The sequence below is a fragment of the Sylvia atricapilla genome, chromosome 13 (assembly GCF_009819655.1).
Source record: "Sylvia atricapilla isolate bSylAtr1 chromosome 13, bSylAtr1.pri, whole genome shotgun sequence".
Classification (NCBI taxonomy): domain Eukaryota; kingdom Metazoa; phylum Chordata; class Aves; order Passeriformes; family Sylviidae; genus Sylvia; species Sylvia atricapilla.
Window position 1 is genome coordinate 14,086,025 of NC_089152.1, and position 24,302 is coordinate 14,110,326.

Here is a 24,302-nt window from a genome sequence, read left to right on the forward strand (position 1 = left end):
ATGAGCACACAGTTTAGGTACATTAATTTAAATATACTACTTTCCACTTTAAGAACATGACTTTCTCAGGGCATGGTTATGTCTACTCAAGTTTTCTGGCCAGGGAGTAGAGCTGTAAACCATTAACACCAGTTTGAGCAGTACAGTGGAAATGCTGCACCTTGGCTGGGCTGTCCCACCACTCCAACACCATTGTACTAGGTATCTCCCAGACAAACACAAGTCAAACATCAAATGCCTTTTTTCCTGAGGGCTACACATAATCCAGGTCATTGTATTTAAACTCATAAAATGCAAGACATTTAACCCATAGATACAGACTCTAGAATTTCTTAGCTTTATTTCAGTTAAAAGATGTCTAAGAACTTAGGACACTGCTTCCCAATTCTCTGCAAGATTAAACTGCTTTACCCACAAGCACCAACACAGGGTGGATTTCATTTTGGGGTTTTTTTGACAAAACAGGCGTAGGAAGTGACACCTGATTCACAGGTGTTTGTCTGACAAGTTACCTGTCAAGGTATGTAATTTAAAAGGTACAATACATAGGTAATGACTGAAGAATTGCCACAGAGCAGTGACTAATACTAAAAAGACTACAGTAAGAACTAAAGACCTCAATATTTTTTTTCCTTTTCAAATTCAGGGCAGCCTAAAATGAGTTGCAGTAAGTGAATCTTGCAAAAAATTCACTTAGTAAAATTCATGAAAATAATTCTCCTAAGTCTCACAAAGCCAACAAGTAGGTTCTATTTGATGACCACTAAACCAACCTTTTTAAGAAGCTGAACTGTTTAGGCGTGTGTCTAAGTGCACATGGAACTGAGACACAACATATATTTTCAGATTTGTCCAGTAATACTGAATATGCTTTTTGTTCTGACAGGCTCATAGAACATAGAAGACAGACCCATTTCATGAATTGAGCACTGTGCTGTATGAACAATATAAAAAGTACTTAAATTAAATGCCCTAAAAACACATCTAGCATAACAAAAACCTTAAATTGACAATATAAAGTCCCCTTCAATGCAAGAGTAACTAGCTCAGTTACTTCAGTCTATCTCAGCATGGCAGCATGCTCAGAGCGCCACTTTTAAAATTCAGCTTATCAAGTATTATTTCTTTGCAGATATTCTCCTTTGTTTTCATAATCTACTCAAATATGGCCAACAATTATCTTGTTTAAACACATTTACCAGCTCTGAATAATGAGGGCAATATGAAGGATTACAGATTACTACAGAATCAAGAATTAAAAACAAAACACCCTCAGACTCAATTAAGAACTGAAATTTTGTGGTCGACAAAAATGTGGTCGACCACATACAGACCATACATTCCTACAAACATGTCTGAACGACTTACAGTATTTCTCAAAAAATAAAACTTTATGTAAAATCTACAGAAAAATGTTGCTAAACTGTAAAATATCTGTAAGAAATTCTCAATGTATCTTTAATTTAATCTTAATCACCTTAGCAGGTGTTATCATGTGTTCAAGTACCACTTGAAAATTCAACTGTTCACTTCAGTTGTGTGGGCACGTTCCCAAGTAAGAGTCATCAACTAATCTAGGAGTAGTGAAAGTGGGTGTGGATGGACAATTAACAGGACCAAGCAAAGAATTAGAAAGCATAAGTTATTAGCAATGTATTAAATAACAAGTTGACTGAAAATAGAGTTAAACAATATACAGACATACTTTTTAATGTTTTGCTTTTTGGGCGGCTGTGGGGTGGGTTCAAAAACTAACCAAGTTCCTGGCATTAACTCTGTGCATTCATTAACTTTGTGTGAACCCTCCCTGGACTCAAAGGGCACCTTAAATTAACTCACACGAGAACACTCAATATGAAATGGCAGGTGGAAGAGCTCTGATACACAATCAGGATCATTTCCAACCTTCATATTCCTACCAAGTCGAAGCATTATAGAAATAAGCACATTCTGCACCACTGGGGAAGCAATATTGTCGATTAATCTAATACACGGTTTATTGTTAAAAAGAATTAATAAGGATTTGTAGCTTTGCTTTGTTTCAGCAATTTTAATTGTCCTACTAAGTTAGTATTTCAGCGTTGAATAGTGTGGCTGATTCAGTCTAGTTCATTGCATTTACCATAACAAGTTGTATTTTATATTACCAAACAACACAGATCTTGAAAAATTTCTATTCTGAGCAGTACACTGTGTGGCATACAACTTTCAGATGAAAGTTAAACAGACAAGGTTTCTCAGTGATTCATTTGTGGAATTACTGAGTCTGGTGTGAAAAAAGGTAGCTTTGGGTTTAGTTCCATCATTTCAGTATCTATTTCATTATTTAACTATTAGCCCATAGTTAAATCGTCCCTTTAACTTGCTATAAGTATGTAATATTTAAATTGTGTGTTTATTTTTTATCTTTTTCAACAGAAGGCTACTATGAGACACAGTTCTTAAATCCAAACAGCCTCCTGAAAAGAACAGATGCTACTTCCACAATCCTAAAACACTGGTAGCTGCCAGCCGTTTTCTGGACAATGAAACTCGAAGTTTGATGACTGCTTGTCTGGCATATGTCAGCACTGCCACAGAAAAGGCTGCTACTGCCTCCTCCCTCTCACCACTGCTGCTTAGTTCTGCACTCCTTCCAAATTTGCCTCCACACTGAACAGAAGAACCAATTAACCTCACTGAAGAATAAGCAGCCAAATCACTTTCCCATCTTGACTGGCCACGTGAGCAGCAGGTGCTTCCCCTGGCACACACCAAAGATTAAGTTTAGAAGTTCCAACTGGTCACAGAGATAGAGCCTGGGAACCACTGGCCCAGCTTCACTTGCTGCTGCCAGCAGAGAACAACAGTAAATATTAGGACAGCTTTTCCATTGTTTCCTGGCTACAGAATGCAGCCATTTTGTCAGAATCCAAACCAAAATGCAAGACTGTCATTTCAGTTCTCACAAGTAGAAGCTGTTTACTGCAGTTATTACGTTAAGGGGATGCAAGTTGGACAGCTGGGTGCCAATAAACCACTACACCTGGACAAACCCCAACAGACCATTTGGTAAAAGGCCATTCAAAAAAGATCACGTGTAAGTTTTCAGAATCTCAGCTCTCATGTTGACTGAATGCCTTTAAGTTTCACCATCTGTATTTAAATGGCACTGCACTTCAAATAGTACCTAAATAGTCCAAGTGTTTTGCAAAAGCTTTATTTCCTACCTTCACACAAAGTAACTTGAATACTTGATAGAGGTTTTACTTTTGTCCTTCTCAGTGATGACATACATCACTTAGTTATTCACAATAAACCAGCTGCAACTGCAAAAAGCCAATCCTATTGATACAGCTTCTCAAACTGCTACACACCTTCAAAGCAAATAAACAGGACTCCATGAAGCAAGACCAAATTCACTTGATCCTTCCTTCATATTTAAGGCAAAATGAAAATATTTCGTAAGAACACATCCAAATTGATTAACAGGAACTTTGGATTAAATTTACATCCTGTCTACTACCCTCTCTTTGGCAGGAAGCATTAGATGTGCCACAGGAAACTACCCAAATCCTGAATTATGGACTGGTTTGACCTTTCAGTCAGTTTCCAGTCAGCCTCCTCAGTTAATGATGGATTTGTCTCTCAGACCATAGGGATTTAGGATCAATTCCACATATAAACACCAACACTTTTCTTCATGAGTAACAGTAACTGTTATCAAAATATTTATAAACCTGACTGAATGAAGCCTGGTCTTCCTCTGTGAAATGAGAGGAGATTTTTTTAGACTTCATTATCCTAGGTGCAACCACCATTTTTACAGAATAAGGATTTTCAACCCATCCTCACACCACAAGGAGAACTCAGAGGCTAAGCTAGCAGCTCTCTCTTACAGAGGATTATTATGGGATCTTTACCAATGACAAGATGAACCTGCTCAAGAAGCCTGACACGTGGCCTGCCCCCAGAAAGAACAGTCTCATCCTTCTTCTATCACTCCTTCAAGTCACACTGATTTTTTTTTTTTCTACCAAATAATTTTCAGACAGATTAGTTCCCAGTGCTATTCCTTGCATGGCTTTAACAGCAGCAGTGTTAGCACAAGGATGATGCTGGGAATGTGGTGAGGCCCGTTTCTCTCTGCAGCAGTGCACACTCCAGTGAGCCTAAATCATCCTCCAGCCTGCAGCTTAGAAGTGGCAGCATTAGACTCTACCTTAGCTTCACTGACTTGCAGCCTTGCTGGAGATTTAGAAGTAGAGAGCTTTACACTATGAGGAACGTCTGAAGGATTCTACACTGCAGTCCTGTTTATTTAATAGGGAAAACTAGAGACTGCCAGTGAAGTTACAGAGACAGCAGCACTATGACTCTTCTTTAAGAAAACAATAAAATTCCTGGGACTAAAAATCACACTTGAAAACATGGTTTTAAGGAAGGGACTTCAAATTCAGGATTTGGGTTGTAGTTCTAAGGCATTTAGAAATACAACCCTAACGCTGACCTTCTGGGAGCACACACTGAAATTCAGTCATTACACCATAAACCTCCAGGAACAGCATTTCAATCCCTGAAGAAATGACAAGCTGGCACAAAACCAAAACATTTACCTGTAAAACAATATCCCAAACAGATTCAGGAGACACGGGTTTGGTTTTTTGTGGGGTTTTTTTGTTTTTCTGGTTTTGTGTGGTATTGTGGGGTTTTTTGGGTTTTGTTGTTGTTTTATTTTCTTTTGTTTCTACATGTGATTAACAATTATTTATCAAGTTCTAAGCACTTAAATTGTAACTGAAATAACAAGAAAAACAAGGGCATTACACATTCCTGAAATATATTAAGAGAGTGGTGCTGCAAAGGAGGGAGCCATAGAAACTAAGATACAGACACAAATATTTTAACTTTCTTTTTGTTTCTCCTGGGTTATACAAAAAGCAGGCAATTCTAAACTGTGATGAGATCTTCCTAAGTGAAAATCTATAAATGATACTTCAGTTGGTCACACTGAATATCTAACTTTTGTACTGGATCTTACATGTTAAATGCAAGGCAAAGCATGTATTCTAACAGTAATCATCTTTCCCCATGTCAAATAATTTCTTAATTTCACAATAGCACATAAAATCAGATAACACCAGTACACACAAACCAGAACTTTTTTTTTTGGCCTATTTTGTAGCTTCAAATGCAATTTGAAATGTTACTTTTTCTCAATTAAATCTCCTGAGGCACTTTGGCACAATTCTTAAAAAAAACCAAAACAACAACAACAAAAAACTACAAAGAAAAGGTCAAACCAACCCATATGGAACACAAAACTACATTATAAAGTCAGAATCAACTACCACTCTGATCTGAGTATGATTCCATTTTTTAAGCTTTAAGGTGTATTCATAGTTACCATCAGAGGCTTAAAGTGCTTGCAAGTAACAATTTCATACCTAAACTGGACATGAGAGAAAATACTTCATAGAAACTGCAAACAGTGCAATGTAGCATATTCTAGCTGATGTTATTCTGGTGGTTGTATTTCATCCTTTACATCTCACTACAATTAAAACACATATGAATAAAATATTTAAAGCAAACACCTTTTAAAATATCACTAACCTTCCATGAGCATGAAAATCGAGGCGCAAGAACTGCTCTTCATGTGACACTGCTCTTTTGGCACGCTGGTGTTTTTGGTGTAACAAATCCACATCGTAGGACAGTCCTTCATAGTGTCTAATGTACTTATTTAGAGGATTTCCATACTGGCCTGAAAAACAGAGATAAGTAAGGTTATAACCATACTACCAGGCATGGCAGACCTCTGCTGCAAAGCAGTTGGTAACAAGGACCCAAATTCCACATTATATCCATTTTAACTTATTTTTTCCCCTTTGTACATGTCAGATTCATTCCACAGACAGGACACACTATCTACAGCTACAAGTGCATCAGATGGACCTTGGAAAGCATCTTCCCCTTGAATTTCCATCAAAACAAGTACAGCTCATTTACTCCAAAACTCCCCCAACAATGCAAACTACATCACTGTCAACAGGAATGCTTGAGAGATGCTTCAGAAAGGCACTCTTGATTCAAAATAAGAAGTGCAACAGCTCAATACCTTTCTTCAGGTTCCCTGAAATAGTGCTTCCAACTGCACTCTGCAGTCACACCACCACAATATCTGCTCAGAATGTTTGTATTATACATGTGAAATATCCAGGGAAATTAAGAGCAAATCCTGCCACCCAGCAACACATTTTGTATCACATGGAATGTTCTACCACATGGAAAAGTTTTATTAAAATGTATCTCCAGAGATGTAGATTCAGTTCAGTCTATTCTGCACAATTCCTTCTAGGGTAATAGTTATGACTCATGTTAATATGAGTTGATGGCAGAAAATGGTGAAGATTTTGACCTTCCTGTCCTGATGGAGGAAGAGACATCAACCACCAAAAAGACCCCAAAATACAACTTGTGGAGAAAACCAGAAGAACTCTGAATTATACCAGAAGAAAAATCAGTATCTCATAGTCAATTTAACTTCAAGCCAACCTAAATGTGAGTTCTCAGGGACTACATGTGGTATTTTTCTTCAGCTATCTAAAAAGATGACCAAGTAAACTAATACTTTCAGATGCACTGCTTGCATTTAGCAGCCATGTGCATAAGATGATATTGCTGTATCTGTTTAAAATTCCATTAATGCTATACTGCAGAGAAATCACATTCGTATTTCCTCACAGTACTGTAAGCTTCTGCAAATGTTGACTCTTCACTAGTAACTGCAAATACAGTCCAATAACAAAACTTCATTCTAATTTCCTCTCACCCTTAGTCTCAAAATACAAGACCATTCTCATTCAGCTTTCCAGACAGGAAAGCCTCTCAGGCATCTTAAAATGTTTAAAATGTGTGGTTCAAGGAAGTCCACATTATTTCTAATCCCAGGACCATTACAAAGTTTCAGTAATTAGCAGGAGTTTTGAGGACGCAGGATGTTGTCTGTGTCAGTTGTTTCTCCCATCACTTCCAACATAATCTCTCCAAAATGAACCATAACAACTCCTATAACCCAAGAACGTCTATAAACCCAGCCAGACTGATCTGAAACCATGCACAACATACATGTGCCTGACTACAGATACATGCCTTCCAATTCCAGCTGTATGACCCAGAAGTGTCAACATTAAAGGAAACAAGCTTCAAAATTAACCAATATAGGCTAAAACTTGAAATTTTTAATTGTTAAATGAACCTGAATCTAGAATAAAATATTAACAATTGCTTTAAGAACTTGATCAAAACTGGAGAGTAAGTACACTGCAGAATGTGTAAACTTCTGTGCTTCAGAATCATCTTTAAATTTTTTATAGTAGGAAGCTTTTAATAATGCACTCCTTAAATTGTTACAGACCATTTTTCTTCTCTGTATGGCAAGATACGCTTCGAACAGCTTCAGGCACCCAGAAAAAAAGTTTTGAAGTGTGACAATTTACTGAGGACCCAATAACACTTGGAACTCGACCCTGGTCTCATGACCACGTGAAAAGATGAGAGACAGCATTTAACCGAGTCACAAAGAACAGTTTTTAAGTGCTTACTACTGTGACAAGACAGCAAAAGACTACTGACATTAGAAGTTTTATAACTGTTCTCTCTGCTAAGGAAAATCAGAGAGGGTTTTAAGTAAAAAAGATCTTTCTTTTTACCAAAAAAAAATTTAATACACTTGGCATGATCAGGCAGTGAAACAACACTTTCTTTTCCCTTTCTCCAAAACTTAAGGAACCCCTTATGTTTTAAGTACTCTCATAACAAACACTCAACACAAACACTGCTGCTGCTCTCTCCTTGTTCAAGCAGAGCAGCTGCATACCACCTAGAGCATTCGGGCTTCTCCAAGAAGGGACTTAAGGCTTCCAAATGAACAGTTTCACTTCCAGAAGCCTCAGTAACATCAACATTACTATGGCGTTCGAAGTCTGCACTCTGATCACTCTCCCTCTTCTCAAACCGGGTACCTATCAAAAGGGATTATCTTCTCCACAAAGGTATCTTAATAAGTAGCTCAAGCTTGGTAACACAAGAATCCATAGAGGATTCTGAGGCAAAAGTTCATTAAACTGGAAAGAAAACTTCACTGAGGTACTGAATCTGCAAGTGGCACACCCAAGAAATGATTATGATAGTACATACCAGATCCCAGCCTCTGTTACAAACTGCTGCCGTTATCTTCTGTAAACCAAAAACTAGGGGCTCGGGCTTTTTTAACAAAGATTGCGGGACAAAGATCTTTTCAATTAAGGAAACCTGCAGTAAGAAAACCGAACCATGAACACCTAAACGTAATTTATGGAAACTGCTCAATAAATTCCACGTGTCATGTTGCCATCAACAAAACAAAGACAGCGTGATGGCTTTCCAGGCAATCTGGTGAAGTAAAACAACATTACACTTCACCTAAACACTAAACCAGGAGACAGAAACCTTTCAGGATACAGACATCAGAAAGTGACAAGGGGATGGCTTTTGAACGTGACAGTATAGTCTTCTAAAGACTTGCTAAACTAGATGTGGCATTTCCTATGACAAACTCCCTGCAGGAATGAAGCTTTACTCTCAAGGGCTTACTTTAAACAGAATGAGGCAAAGCATTTAGGCAAATGTCTCAGTCCCTGTGAAAGATGCTTTGTGTATGCAGATATACAACTCCTCAGGATCCCCAGAGAGCTGTGAAGTATCTACAGTTGCTGTTGTTGTGAACAAACAAATCCCACCGGACAGGTATGGAGACTGAGGCATGTATTCTCACCTTCTAACCAGCCTTATGCAAAGGCTAAATTGGATCATCCATGTGATTTTAGCTGTAAGCTTCCCGGAACAAGGCAGGCAAACACATGTAACAGTTGTTCGGTGGTATGTGTGAAATGATTCCCTGGTTGGTTATTTCCCCAAGAAGAGCTTCTCCCCCCAGACAAACCCTGCCCAGTCTGCAGGAGGGAAGCAGCACTCGCAGCAGATGAAAGGAGCTAAGGAACACTTCAGCCACGTGGATACACAGGAGTCCACGGGATCAGACGGGAGACATCCAGGAGCGCCCAGGGGGCTGCTGACACCCCTTCCAAGGCTCTATCACCCTTCTGAGAGCTCCTGACAAACGACATCCCCATCTTCAAAGAGGAGGGCCTGGAGAATTACAGCCTGGTCAGACTAATCTCAGTGTCTGTGAAGATTCTGAAGGAAATTTTTGTGGAAGCTAGCTCCATGTACAAAAAAAAAAATGACTAGTAATAAACAGTACTGAAAGTTTACCCGTGTAAATATAAATACCTATTAATTTTATACACATCACTGTAAAAGAGAATAACATTTAACTTCCCGTAAGAAGATAAATCAAGCATGCACCGTTCTAAAAGATGAAGTTTGCATTAAACCACTCAGATTAAGACTTGCATGACAAATGCAGATAGTTCAAGCACAACTCAAGTTTGTTAGTGGGGTGGAAAAAGGCACAGAACACAACTTGACAGAGTATCAGAAATTGTTCAGAAGCCAAGCTAACTCACCAGACAAGTCTTATTACTGCAAGCATCATCACTAATTTACAGATTTAAAATGCCAGCATGTGATAAACATCTTGTAGAGAATTATTATTATAATTTTAATTAAGATAATCAAAGCAACATTTGCTTCAAGTTGTTTTCAACAGAGTTTATCTATCATACGAAAAAGCTCTCTTTACATGGGACATTGAAGAATGTACACTGCATTCAGATTTAGCAAGCCAGAGATTCTACCATATACCTCCTGACTTGGACTTCTCTGAAGAATTTATTCAGGCGGTTGTTTCAAAACTGCCAGCAGAAGGGCAGGCCTCGCTCTCCCTTTTACATCTCTTCTGTTTCCATTCTTCCCTTGCACTGGCACTAGGTTCAGCTGAAAAAATATTCTCTCTCTTCTGGTCAAGTGAGTTTTTGGTGAAAGAAAAACATGTAATCAAGAAGTCAAGTCAGGATCATTTCCCTTCACTGAGGCCTCAATTCAGGGCACGGTCAGACAGTATGGCAACACCAGTGCAAGCAGATGTCTGCTTTTTATTGACCCTCTTCCTCTCCACCCTGTGAAAGTCCCAGTTCTTCTTCCCCATCAGGCCTGGGTTTGCTCAATAAAGCAACTCTAGTTACGCATCTGGCAGGAACTGATCAATTTTTTTTTCTTTGGATTGACTTCTCATGCCAGGAGGAGAAGTGGGAGTGCAGGGCCAGGGCAGGAGCACCAGACAGCAGTAACTCAGTACTGTGGCTTTGCCATACTGCAAAAATGAACCTTTGGATCTTTTAGAAGTATAAACAAACTGCAGTCTGAGGCTTTTGGGCAACAGTATTTCAAAGCAACCACCTAAACACCTGATTTTATTTATTTTAAATTACCATAGGCATTTCTGTAGCAACCATCTGACAGCCGTCTCGACTAGACACTGAATCAACCATAATGTTTTTATTTTAAACTCCAAATAAATGCTGGAGGCTGAGTACTGCCATATTTATGAAGGCTACTGTTCTTCTCAATTTATAGTAAGAACACAACTAAATCACTCAGATGCTGATAGCTCATAAATGCCTTCCCACAACTCCCCCATGTGTCCAGAAAAAAAGCAGAATTTTTCCCATGCTCACTGGGAAACAGGCAGTTCAATATTTAGCACAAGACATTAAGATACAACTTGGAAGCCCTAGCAAAAAAACACCACGTTGTACCAGTGACAACAAACTACTTATCATAGATTGCAATGCTATTCAGCATTTGATCAACCTAGCCAAAGCATGGTCACTCTTGTTTAATCCAAGCTTGTCAGAGGCCTCCACAGTTCTCCTTAGTGTTTGCTATTGCCCTTTCCCTTTTTTTTAAATGACCCGTAGGTAGAAGAAGAGGTTAAATTAGTTATTTCCAGTCCTCCACGAACATCATTATGTATGGATAATTAAGTACTGATTAATATACCTGCATGTATCTTCATCACGTGCAACAAAGCATGCTACAAAAAGCTGCCAATAATATCACCCAACTTAAGTACCACTTCACACACATCAAAATTCATCACAGCACCAGTGAGTGAATAGATCCCTTAAGCCAAGCAATTCCAGGGGTGTTGGGGAAAACACTGAGATTCACTTTAAAAAAAAAAGAATTCTTAAAAGTTAAGGTACATATACATTATCTGAAGTAGACACTATACATCAGAAGCTAAATTTTAGCTTTCCCTAATTACCAACAGAAAGAGAACAAAATAAATGGTGTGGCTTTTCCTTCTTATACTATTTAAACAATATTCAAACTGCTGGACCAGTGGTTTTATGAAGATAATGGTTATGCAGTGGAAGCAAAGAAAGAAGAGAACACCAGAAGTGATTTCAACCAGAACCTGATCAAGAATGTTTCTGGGGCTACTCGGCCAAACTTCTGATAACGTGTCTGCTTTCACCACACAGCCACAACTGACCAAAACCTATGAAGCAGCCCAAGACAGACACTGCAGTACATTTCACCAGTGCAGCAGCACTACTGACTACTTTTGATTGCACTGCCCTTATATAATTTAGAGAATAATATAAACTACAACAGAAAATAATTTTTTTAACAAAACAAAGAGATTTCACTAAACCTTCTCAAATAAACCATCCAAATTATGCTGCGCCATTTTTTAAAAGTTGGTTTTACTCAGTTGTGAGCTAATGTTACAGTTGGTTCTTTTAATCTATACCTTTGTATCTAAAGACTATTATAACAGAGTATGTAGGGTGCCTGCACTGTACAGTGGCACAAAGCCTTGCTTAATTCTGAAAGAGCTCAAACCCAAGTATCCCAAAAAAATACTCCAATCTAAGGCGAAACAGACAAACCCCTAATTTTTTAAAAGTGCAGATTAGTGAAATTTCCAAAATCATTACTATTTAATACCTATGTGGCTTAAAACCAGACAACTTTACAGATAAATGTAACTTAGCTTCCAGATGTGTGTAAAATTAATGAGGCCAGATGCACTGCACATAAACAAAATGTAATTGTTGGGCTCTTTTCAGTTCTTTCCAGTTTGCACTACTCTCACAGTAACTTCTTTAAGAATCATGAACTTGTCCTTTCCACACAGATATTAATACCTGCCTAAAAGGAAAAATACACAAATGAAAACCCCTATTTTTCAATAAATAAAAACATTTACAGTATGTAAGAAACTCTAGCAATATGAACACAGGTAAAATAGACCTTCCTAAACCTAAAAGGCTATTTTTAATTTAACACACAACTTTGGCAAATCCTTCATAATTAAATTCAGTCTTTTACCATAAATGTTCTACTGGATATTTTAGAGATGTGTATTGGCATTATCACTAGATTTCTATACAGCATTATCAATATTTTTTTAAAGATTTACCTGCACTGCTACACACCAAACACACGCACTTGTGCCACCTGCTAGTGAGGTGTGCTTCCTAGTGCCCAGAAATTCTGAAGGTGCCCATTCTCCTCTCAAAGAAAAAAATTAACAGGAATTTGTGAAATACATTTAAAGAACTTTCCTCTATATATCCAGAGGAATGCACTTTACACGTTTACTACTGTTTTTCAGGCACAACTGCCTGCCTGGAACTAAACAGTGAAAACAACCCTCACAACTGGTTAATGAACTATTTTGAATTAGATCTGTGCCAGGACCATTTACTTCAGAAAACAAAGAGGCCTGGAAAGCATGCCAACCATTAAGTCTGAAATATCTCGACGGCTTACAAGAATTTATGAAGAAAAACCTAAATTGTTTTGTGTCTCCCACTCCTAATCATATAAATAACGGGATGGCTTCTGACCAGGCAAATCACCCTACTTTTTATCTCACAAGTACAACCTGCTGAAGTTTCCCATAGTTGGATGTTACTTTTTGAGAATGTGCGAAGGACCAGCATTTAGCGCTACCTTCTTTGTTAATAAACCTACACACAGATGCACGCAGAGGCAGAGCCCAGATAAATCGGAGAGGTGCCAAATGAAATAGAGGAAATAAATCTTATCAGCTGTTCCACCCACAGCTCTCTAGAAACACCCTCCCAAGTCCACCCTTCCCGAAACCTTTTTTCTGTACAAAGTCGAAACTATTTTCCCTGCCATGACTCGACCCATTAAACACTCCCAGGCGCAGTGGAGAAACTGCCCGGTTCCTGACGCCGAGGAGCTCTCCTAACGGGAGCAGATACAGTTACTCGGCCCCGTAACACAAGCGAGTTCTGCCCCGGCCTGAGAGAGGGGAGACCCTCTCTCTTCGGTCACACTTCGGGGAGAACCCGAGCTCGTCTTTTATTTCCTTTAGCTGAACTTTCTGCCTGCCGTCCTTCCTGGTTTCGGGGAGAGGGAAGCGGCCGCGAGGGAAGGAGCCGGGAAGTCCCGAGGGACAGAAGCGGAGCCGGGAGCGGAAAACAAAACAAACACAGCCGAGCGCGGAGAGCAGGAGCCGAGCGGGAAGGAGAGCAGAGAGCAGCTGCCCCGGGGCTCGGCGGGGAAAGTCCCGGGGAAGGGACGGGGCGCCAGGCCGGCCGCGGGCGGTGGGGAGAGGCCCGGGGGGGCTGAAGCGGCGGCGGAACGGGGAGCCCGGCTGGCGGCCCGGCCGCGGGCCTGGCACCGGGGCGCCCCGGGGAGCGGGGCCCGCCGCCCCCGGCCCCGAGCGCCGGAGACGGGAGAGAGAAGAAAGAGGGAGGGAGGGAGGGAGACGGCCCCAAAGCAGGGCCCCGCGAGGCCGGGCGGCTCCTCACCTCCAGCGCCCGCCGCGCAGGAGCACAGCAGGATTATCGTCCCCGCCAGATCCATCTCCGCCGGGCGCAGGCCCCGCCGCCGCCGCCGCCGCCGCCTACCCACGGCACATCCGCCCCAGACCGGCGCCAGGCGGGATGGGGAGGGGCGAGCCGGGCGCCTCCCTCCGCTTTGTCCGCCGCCGCTCCGGAGGACTGTTCCCGCCCACGGAACGGCCGCGGATCGGCCGGGCTCGGCGGCTCTCCCGGCGGCGCTGCCCCGTCTCCCTCCGCTCCGCGCGCCGCCGCTCCGTCCGCCCGCGCGCGCGCCAGACGCCGCCGGGGGGCGGGGCCGCGGGACACGCCCAGAGCGCGCGGAACGCCCCGCCCCGCGCGCAAGGGGCGGGGCCTAACGGAAGGGGGCGGGGCCGCAGTGACACGCCCGAGGGGCGGGGCCCGCGAGGGGCGGGGCCTCTTCCGCCGTTTCCGGCGCGCCCCGGGACGGAGCTTCGGACCCTTCAGCGCAACGAAGTGCGGACGCGCCGCACCGGTGCTTTGTCCCTGCCTGATACATGGCTTTTCCTTGCAGAAAAGTAGTTGACTTTTAGAGTTTAACTCTGGTTTCCTTCATCCCCTTACCACGTACACAGTTTTTCCTTGCACAAACTAATCTACTTAGTTTCAGAGTTTTATTTTAGGTCACCGACTTCTCCCGGTGCTCTACATGTTGTGAAGTGTTGCAGGGTCCCCACTGAACAGGGACATATCATTCTGAGGCTGTCTGGAACAACCTCCGCAATTCAAGGGTACAGGAAAATCCTCCCGTGGAAATACAAACGTGAGAACAAAATGTTTCCTCTCTTGTTTGTCCTTATGCTAATTCTTCCATCAACTGTGCCATCTCAAAGATTTATTTTTTGTGCCAAGTTTCTCAGTTTACTATCAACGCTTTCTGTTTGTGCTTTTCCATTCCTATTCCCACATCAGAATAAAAACTTCCCTCTGAACATTGATATAGGTGAGAAAAAGTGTTATGGAAGTGCACATAGAATGTAAAATTACAGTGAATGTACCTCAGGTAAGGCTGCAGAAGTTGATGCAAGTGTTTACAGAGTTCAAATTAGCTGCTGAGAATAAAATGAGAGCATAAATCCGTATCATCCCAGGACTATTAAAAATTCGTGATTAAAAGCTTAAGATTTCTGTAGGAAGAGGAGAGGTTCATTGCAGTAAAGTCTGGGTAATACATCCACATCAATTCTTAGAGAATCACAGAATGTTAAGGGGTTGGAATGGATATTAAGGAACGTTTAGTTCCAGCCCCCTGCCATGGAGAGGAACACCTTCCACTAGAGCGGGTTGCTCAAGGCCTTATCCAACCCGGACTTGAACGCTTCCAGGGATGAGCCATCTGCAGCCTCTATGCAACCTGTGCCAGTGCCTCACCACCCTCAGAGTAAAGAATTTCTTCCTAATACGTAACCTAAATTTCCTCTCTCTCAATTAGTCTATTCAATCAAACTGTTGAAGTTATCTGTTATACTGACCACGGCCGTATTTTCCCTAGTACGACTGTCTGAGACACCGCACGGCCGAGCACGGCGCGCCCTCGGGAGAGGCGGACTCACCTGTCTCCCGCCCCTCCGCGCCGCCCGCCCCGGGCCCGCCGTGACCCGCGGCCGCTCCCCCCGCCCGCACGTCCCCGGCGGGGCGGAGCCGGCGCCGCTGCTGTGATGGCGTCGCGGGCGCTGCGGGCGGAGGCGCAGCCGCTGCGGTGCCAATAGAGAGCGGAGCGGCCGGGCCGGGCATGGAGAGCCTGGCGCAGCCCCCGCCGCCCCCGGGCTCGCTGCAGACGGGCGGCGGGGGCGCTGCCAGCCGGCTCCGCCCGGGAGAGGCGGCGGCGGGCGAGGGCGGCTGCAGGGAGGCCGAGGAGGGTGGCGGACGGCGCAGCCCTTCCCCTCCGCCGGCCCCCGCTCCCGCCGCGGCCCCTCGGACCGCGTCCCCCTCCCGGGCCGCGGAGGGCGCTGAGGCGGCGGAGGGCGCGGGGCTGGCGGCGCCGGAGAGTCCCGGAGCGGCGCCCGTCTCGGAGAGCGGTCCCGCGGGAGCCGGCTCCGGGAGCAGCGGCGCTCCCAGCCCGCCGGGGGAGGAGTCCCGCAGCCTGGACTCGCTGGAGTCCTTCTCCAACCTGCACTCCTGCTGCCCGAGCAGCTCCGAGCTCAACAGCGACGCCGACGAGGCGGTGGTGGCGGGGGCCTCCTCGGGGGGCCCGGCCCCGGAGCCCGAGGGGGACAGGCCGGCGGCGGGCTCCCAGCTCCTCTCCGCTTCCAAGGAGCGCTTCCCGGGCCAGTCGGTCTATCACATCAAGTGGGTCCGCTGGAAGGAGGAGAACACGCCCGTCATCACCCAGAACGAGAACGGCCCGTGCCCGTTGCTGGCCATCATGAACGTGCTGCTCCTGGCCTGGAAGGTACCGGCGGGCGCCATGGCGGGGCCGGGCGGGCGGGGCCCTCGGGCAGCCGCGGGTCGTGTGGCGCCGGCGGCGTTCGCGCTCCTGAGCCAGCGCGGCGGCGGGGAACTCGGGGTGTTTGTGACAAGGACGTTATCGAGAGCCTGGAGAGCAACTTGTGACGAGGGCGTGTGGCGATAGCGCAAGGCGGAATGGCTTTAAACTAGCAGAGGGCAAGTTTAGATACAAGGAAGAGCTTCTCCGCCGTGAGGGCGAGGAGGCACAGGCTGCCCAGGGAACCTGTGGGTGCCCGGTCCCTGCCAGTGTCCGAGGCCAGGCTCCTTGGGTCTCTGGTCTTGTAAAAGGTGTCCCTGCCCCTGGCAGAGGGATTGGAACTTGATGATCATGCAGGTCTTTTTCAACCCAAACCATTCCGTGTTTCTTTCAAGAAAGAATACGCAGGCTTATTTCTGCTGTTAAGCACAAGTCTCACATGCAGAACTTGGAAAATAAACACTGCCGTGCAGTATATTGCCAATATACCATTTAGATGCTGCTCTCTTACATAGACTTACTCGTTGTTGTCTTAAAACAGAAATAAAATTACCTAAATGATATTTGCTAACCTGAACAAAATATAATATATAATAGTTTGCACATGTATACAGGTTTCTAGTAAGTAAAGATTACTGTTGATAGCACCGAGTACATAGGTAATATTTTTGGAAAATAGGTTAGTTTCATATAATAAAGTATATGTAGAGTGGAACAAAATGCAGAATTGTACAAAATTTGGTTTTGTACAAATAACTGCCTGAGTAATAGGGACACATTCATACAGTTATGCAGTACAGATTGTATTTAAATTAATGAATAAATCAGGTAGTGATCAATACAGCTTTGAGACCTGGAAGTTCTTATGCTCCTGTGCTCCATAGCCATTGTAGATGTGGACTTCCCTTAGTCTTAAAATATTTTTTCCAATCTTTTAAGTAATTAAAATCTTAATGCATAATGTAGTTACTAACATGTCTATGTGAAAGGAGTATCTGCTGGAGGAAAGCTGTAAGGTTGTGTGCATTGCAAAACAAGGATGAGGGGCATGTCTCAGGAAATGCTGGCAATTCAGCCCCAGAAGACTGAAGAGCTGACAGAAAGGAGTCCTGAAATAGGAAAGCTTTACAGGAACAGCTTTTATGTTGTAGTAGCAAGGGGAAGAAATTTGGTATTGGAAGAAGAAGAGGTTGTTCACAGTGTGACAGGTGACTTAGGAAAAGGTGAAAATGGAAATATGTTATGAGGAGAAATTTGTTTAGATGCAGAAGATTAATGTTTAGAACTGCAGAAGATGAATGCTGTTGGTTCAGTTACAATTTCTACACAGTTTTCTCAGCAGAATAGCTCAGATGTTAGAAGGAACTCTGGGTACAGTGATGTTGCTACTTAAGCATCAGGAAAAGCAGTAGAGGGAAGTTGTGTGTGACTTTTAGCCATTGCCTTATGTTGGCTCTGCTATCCTCAAGAGGGTGTGAATGTTGTCACAGGCTTCAGTCTTGAACACTTGCTTTCTGTGCTCCCTCTTCAGCATCTGAGGGTGACTTGAAAAACTTGCCATTCCTTATCATTTTGTGTGGTGGCATTTTAAAATAAATTGCTAGTTACAGGATCTTCCTTTTTAATCTTTGATTTAATAAAAGATGTAAATGGGACGGCACTGGTCCTGTTGTTTGAATTCAAGTTTTTGGAGGTTTTGTTCTTTAACATTCTTCCTTTTCCCTCTGCTGCTGCTCTCCAACCAGAATTTTAACTGACATTCTGCTGGGATCAAAAATTACATTAGTGAGAATTAAGGTAATACTCAGTTTTATAAATAGGCAAAACCCAAAATACCCCTTGGGAATGCCCCACTGTTTCCTATTGCTCAGATGACAGGAAGTTTTCTATACTTCTGTCTATGTAAAACCTCAGCAGAATTTACATGTGCTGCAGACAAGCAGCTAAACTGGTGAAACTGTCATCACAAGTTGTTATTTATAGGCTTGAGGATTTTCATGTTAGTTGGTTATATATTGTAGTAGCTTGTAATTGACTTTCCTAATTACTGCCTTTACAAATTGGCCTTTCTTTTCCCCAGTTCATAGTCGAGAAGCACGTTGACAGTGGTTGGGGTGGCAGCTCATCTGTACATCACTGACAGTAGCTTGCTACATGTGGAGGCTGAGGATGGACATCCACCTTCTCACTCCTCCTGTGCCAAGATGAACACTAGATTGGGTCAAGTAATTATCATTTGGGAACAGGAAGGCAGACTGAAAGATGAATATAGACAAAAGTAGAGTGAGAATATCATAGTACATACTAGGTGAAAAGAAGCTACATGTAATGGGGAAAAAAGGGCATAAGAAAGAGATGAGGAGGGAAAAGAGAATCACAACAGGGAATAAGAAGTTAAACAGTTATGCTTCGGATTCTATTTCCTGTATCATCCATCATCTTTCCTTCTCAGAACTCTGTCCTAACAGGATTGAGAGTTCTGGTCATCCTGTGGATAGATCTGGTCTCAGCCAACCTAAGTGCAGTACTGCTTTGGCAGCTGGGGTTTTGGAAATTCTGAAATAGTAGCACCCACTGTGACTGTTCAAATTCCATTTTGAAAATACCAGGTTTTGGAACTTGTGATAAAGCTTGTGATAAAACTGCTACCGCTCTTTTATCCACTACTTTCAAAGGATACATAAACCTTTGAGGTGGCAGATTGCAGAAGCTGTATTTTAAATATTAAAATTATGAAATTACTTTTCTTTTGAAGTGTTTTTGCAGTCTGCCTGTCTAAGTGCAACTTGCAGTTTAGCCTGTAGGAGGGAGAGCCAAGGAGTTCTGCCACAGGAGCATTAGAGAAATGTTCTAAGAACAAAAACAAAAGCACTGTGATATCAACTTGGAAAAGTAGCTGTTGTGCAGAACAGCTGTTGTGCAAAACAGTGTCGTAACCACTTAGATTTGTGTGATGGAAATTAAGCAGAAGTAGAGATTGAAAGCAACATTTTTAAATGTATTGCAAGCATGAGTTGTGTCCTGTGATGTAGAGCAGTGTAGCACACTGTTTTTCAGCTTATTTAAATCTGGATATTTTGCTCAAGACTGTGGTTTACTATGTGGTTAAGCTTAGCAGTGCAAAGTTGGCTTTTCTAAGTGCCTTTTGTGATCATTGTTTGATGTAGTTCATGCAACACTTTCTGATAACTTCTGGCATTTTATTAAATGTAATTTGAAGTGGGGGGGAATGTGACAATCATCAGGTGCTACAAGCTTAGTGAGGATGCCATGTGGTTCTGCTCTGTGCTTCTTAGGTAGGATGTGATGTCTTGTAGCTGAAGAGCTCTGTGAACCTTAACACAATGCACAGAAATGACATACCTGAAATGTTCAGGGAAGATTTTGAGACATAAAATGAGCAAAGGGAAAACATTATACCACTTATATATAAACAATATTAATATTGCCTTGGGAAGTGCGTGCATATGGAATATCTTGTTCTTATGTAGGAGAACAATGCCAGTCGCATATTTAAAAATGTCTCTCTCTGAAACAGTTTTTTTTGTGTCATAATCCTTTCAACAAGTGGAAGGAGCTATGTTCCCTACACAGCTAGTTCTGCTAAAAGTTTGGTAACTTTTAGAAACACTATGAATTACCTATTTAGGTATCATAATAATTATGTAAGTAAATGTTATGTAACCGTTTTTTTTGCTAAGATGTATCCAAACCGGTGTGCAGCGAAGAGGTAGAGTAAAAAGTTCCAGTTAGACATTCTTAGTGTTAGGTTTTGACAAAAATGGCCTTTTTCACAGGAGCAGAGCGCAGTAGGTTTGTCAGAGCCTGCAGTGGTGGTGCCCGCTCCGAGGGCTGGCCCTGGCCCTTCAGGACAGTGTGCTGTCCGTGCTGCCGGCCCGGATGGCCCGTGTGGTCTGTATGGCCCGTATGGCCTGTATGGCAGCCGGCCCATATGGTCCGTATGGCAGCCGGCCCGTATGGCCCTTGTGGTCCGTATGGCCCGTATGGCCGCCGGTCCGTATGGCTGCCGGTCCGTGTGGCCCGTGTGGCAGCCGGTCCGTATGGCTGCCGGTCCGTATGGCCCGTATGGCAGCCGGCCCGTATGGCAGCCGGCCCGTGTGGCAGCCGGTCCGTGTGGCCCGTGTGGCAGCCGGCCCGTGTGGCAGCCGGCCCGTGTGGCAGCCGGCCCGTGTGGCAGCCGGTCCGTGTGGCAGCCGGTCCGTGTGGCCCGTGTGGCAGCCGGCCCGTATGGCAGCCGGTCCGTGTGGCCAGGCTGTGCACAGCTTGCCGTGCCGGCCCTGGCAGCCTCCCTTCCTCCCGGGCCGGGACAGCCCGCGGGTCACGCCTGGAGCGCTGCCCGCTCCCGGGGCACCGAGGGAACCGGGCTGAGGACGTGGAGCGGCAGCACACGCTCTCAGCCTGCCGTGTGAAGGCTCATGAAACTGTTCCTGCCAACCCAGGGCCACTTACTTGCAAAGAATATTAATTGTTTTTTGTCAAAGCTGCTTGAAGCTACCCTTACCTCTCTGGAACACTGCGTTCAGAGGAGTTGCGTGGTTTAGATAAACATGTTTTGAGACTGTAGGTCTGATATCAGACTCATTATACAAGCCAATAGAAATTTTCCTGGACCGTTTTAATATTCGTAGTATTTTTGGAAGCATTGTCCTCTGTGCATGACTATATCACTTAATTTTTAAAGCTCTTCTGTAGTGTGGAAGAATACGGTGGAAAAATAGTATTATGTAGTTTGAGAGTTTGTAGTCTAATTCATAGAAACTGTGTACGTTTTATTAGAAAATCTATTCCACTTGAAATTTGTGGCCACTCCTATCTTTTAATTAAAGTATGCCTTAACTGTATATAATGCTGTAGTTGTGCGAGAAGGATGAAGTTTCCCTTCCCACTCCTGAGCGTAGGAAATAAAATGTAGCTAGAGTTGGGAAGAGCCATCAGGGCAAAAGGCCAGGAAACTGCAGTAGAGGGGTACAGGAAATGGGTGGGAGTTGAGGAAATGCATTTTTCCTAAAATATGGAATTGATGTAGACCCAAGGAACTAAACATGGAAACCTATTGAGAAAATGTGCCCCTTAAAATAATAGACTGTTATGGACAGCAGCACCTTCTGCTACTGTTGCTTACCTTTTATTACTGTTGCTTCTTCTGTTGATTTATCTGGCTAATGACTGTGGATCCGTGTAATGTTTTGCTCTCCCTTAAGTTCTAAGGTATTTTTCTCTCCCATTTCCTCTTCACTGTGCATTTCCTGCCACTTAAGTGCTTTCAGTGAAGCTCTGGATAGCTGGGAAATGTCATGTTCTCTCTATATCCTTAAGTCAGCTCTGTTCAGAAGTACATAGAACTGTGTTGGAACCCCATCAGCCCACTTTAAAGGTGTGATCAAGGTCCCCCTACACATGTTAGTCCTAAAATTATGCCATGAAGTAACCAATTAATTTTGCTTAGCATTTAATCAAGCAGTTAATTTTGAGGTGTAGCTTGCTAAAATATCCAGCTTCAAGAGATCCTAAAACCATTTTGCTTTTTCTGCCTTAGAAAAAATAAATGGTTAGCTTTACAGTTGTGAGTCAAAGTTCCATTTGTTAACCAGTGATATAAATAATATTTTGTGCTATTTGTACACAGAGCTCAAATATAGGTAAGCCATGTAATTGTACTTTAGTGTTGTTGTTTGTCATGTAAGCATGCTTCTAGAAGTTCCAGATGTGGTGCAGAGCAGAAACCCCCAAGCAATGCTGGCTGAGCTGATACAAATGGTTTAAATAAATAATAAAAAAGAATCATCACAGGAGTCCAGTTAAGAGTTGAGGGAGCAGTGCTGATTTTCCTTTGTATTATATTGGCACATTTGTGGTGTGGCACTTCAGGCAGGGCTGGTGGGGTGATGCTGTTCTATGCCTTAGGTTGATGAGCTCAGCTCAGGGCTGTGCACAGCCAGTGTTTGCTAAGACTTGAATGCTGCCAGTCCCAACTGAAAGTTTAGGAAGCAGCTTTTTGAATTTGTAGTGCTATTGTTTACATGGCTCAATAAACTGTATTTATGTGACTACTCAGTATGAATATTGTCAACAGGATCAAAGAGTATGAAAGCATTTAGCCTATTGAGCATTAGTTTTGGGAAGAGTTAAGTTCTGTAAGTTGCAGTCAGTTGTCATTCATTTAATATTTTCAAAAAAAATCTGTCTGTGCATGCATGCCTCATTTTTCCTTCTTTAATTCCTTTCCCAGATCCCAGTACTACCAGCTTCTTTATATGCCCACCATCTCTGGGTTGATCAATGTCAACTCTAACACAAGTAGGGACATATTTCTTGGAGTACAAAGAAGAAAGCCATATTAACTTGAGCCTCTTTCTTCTTCCAAATTTAATGAAACTTCTTGGGAATTCATATATTTAACACATTTACCTTTTGTCACATATAATTAAAATTGATAAGACAGATATATCTGTCTTACCAATCACACCTCGTTTTCCCTAAGTTATTAAAATAGCTCGGTTTTTATACTGAAAACCCTCTCCATCACCATGTGAACAAAGTAGTGTGTTATTGTGCTGTATATTTGAGTTTGGGGTGCTGCATCAAAGGCTTTATGTATATTGCTCCTCCATTTCCTGGTTTTCTACTTCTTCTTCTTCTCCACAACCAAGGAAAGTAGGTGGAACCTATTAAATCTTAAACATGAGTTAACAGTCTCACATCACATCTTTCTATATGTGTCACAGAGAGCAGTGAGATCAGTATTGAGGAACTTGATTAAAAAATTCTTGGTATGGTAAATACCTTTTCTAGACTTTGAATGGCGAGATGTTGGAGGGTGATAGGATGAGAAAATGAAAAACTGAAGAGAGCTTAAAAAGCAACCCGACACAAACCAGCCGCAAACTCTAGAAAAATGAAATTCACATTTATGCAGAGAAAAATTGAGTGCACTATGTTTAAAGTCTGTATCCTCGTGTGGTATTTCTTCAGATTGCCAGAAGCATGTCCTTGTATGTGTTTGTGCTTTGGCTGTTGCATTTCTTTGTGCAGTAAATGGAAGTGTTCAACCAAAACATTTACCCAGGATGCTGGAAGAGACGAGACTGCAGGAAACTTTTAGCTCTGCCAAGGTGGTTGGATTTAGCAGGTGATGATGGTGGGAATAGATCAAGAAGAGGGTAATGGAATCTTCACCACAGAGTTCTGTGTCTCTGGTCTGCTCTTTGTGGAGTTAAACCAAACCCTTGGAATGTGAATGTGGGATGAGTGACTGGGAGGTCATTTCCTTGTACCTGTACAAGTCTTTGGCTTCACTGCCCCAGCAGCTATGACACTAGATCCTTTACAGACTTTGTCTGTACACAGGAACTTTTTGAGCTAATGCTCAGTTAAGAATTTTAATGAAGGTATGGAGTCAAAGACTTGAGGAAGATGAAGTTTTCTTAACAGTTCCCAGTCTGTTAGTTCTGAGTGCTTGTAGCTGAGCTACTACAGTGAGTGGTGTGAGCTCCTGTGAAGTGGAGGCGGATGCTGGAGAAATGTTTTGGAGGGAGAAGGGAGCACTATGCAGAGATGTGCTGGTGGGAGAAAGTGTGTGTGCATGTGAGTTCTCTAAAAACGAAAATGCCTTTTTAATCTTTTCTTGTGGCTGCTATTTAGTAGAGATCCAGTATGCTGATGGCCTTATAAACTGCTGAGGGAAATACAAAAAGAATTTTTCTGTCTAGAAATACCGTGCTTTTTAAATTGTAGTGTTTTGGTGTTTAAAGAGAATATACTTTTCCTTTGACAGATTAAACTGCCACCAATGATGGAAATCATAACGGCTGAACAGCTGATGGAATACTTAGGTTAGTAATTGCAATAAATCACCTTCACTTGTATGTTGTACTTTGTAGTGCATAGAACTGTTTTACTTATTTAATATTTTATTCAGCTTTTTATTTGATTCAAGGAAACTACTTAGAGTATTCAGAGTACTCATGCTTTTCCTTAACTGTTTTTTAGAAGTTTTCTGTACTGCTTTCCAAAGTGATTGG

The 24,302-nt window shown here is 42.9% G+C and overlaps 2 protein-coding genes across 5 annotated transcripts in view; one reads left to right on the top strand and one right to left on the bottom strand.

Annotated features, from left to right (window-relative positions):
- ADAM10 (ADAM metallopeptidase domain 10) overlaps positions 1-14,103 on the bottom strand; it is a 41,720-nt gene extending 27,617 nt beyond the window's left edge. Inside the window, exons 1-2 of one of the 2 annotated variants that reach the window (XM_066328536.1) lie at positions 13,785-14,103; positions 5,596-5,746 (exon numbers count right to left, since the gene is read on the bottom strand). In XM_066328536.1, the coding sequence (XP_066184633.1) occupies positions 5,596-5,746; positions 13,785-13,839 (206 nt within the window). In that variant the 5' untranslated portion in view covers positions 13,840-14,103. Of the gene's footprint in view, positions 1-5,595; positions 5,747-8,797; positions 8,957-13,784 lie in introns of those variants that run through there. The other variant, XM_066328537.1, reaches the window with a different exon arrangement.
- A 146-nt stretch (positions 14,104-14,249) lies between these two features.
- The window catches only part of MINDY2 (MINDY lysine 48 deubiquitinase 2), a 35,121-nt gene continuing 25,068 nt past the window's right edge, over positions 14,250-24,302 (top strand). For 2 of the 3 annotated variants that reach the window (XR_010744640.1, XM_066328538.1), the window contains exons 1-4: positions 14,250-14,353; positions 14,459-14,598; positions 15,081-16,227; positions 24,056-24,113. Coding sequence is in view for 2 of the 3 variants with exons in the window: in XM_066328538.1 (XP_066184635.1) it covers positions 15,568-16,227; positions 24,056-24,113 (718 nt within the window). In the remaining variant the exon portion in view is untranslated. Of the gene's footprint in view, positions 14,354-14,445; positions 14,599-15,080; positions 16,228-24,055; positions 24,114-24,302 lie in introns of all 3 variants that reach the window. The other variant, XM_066328539.1, reaches the window with a different exon arrangement.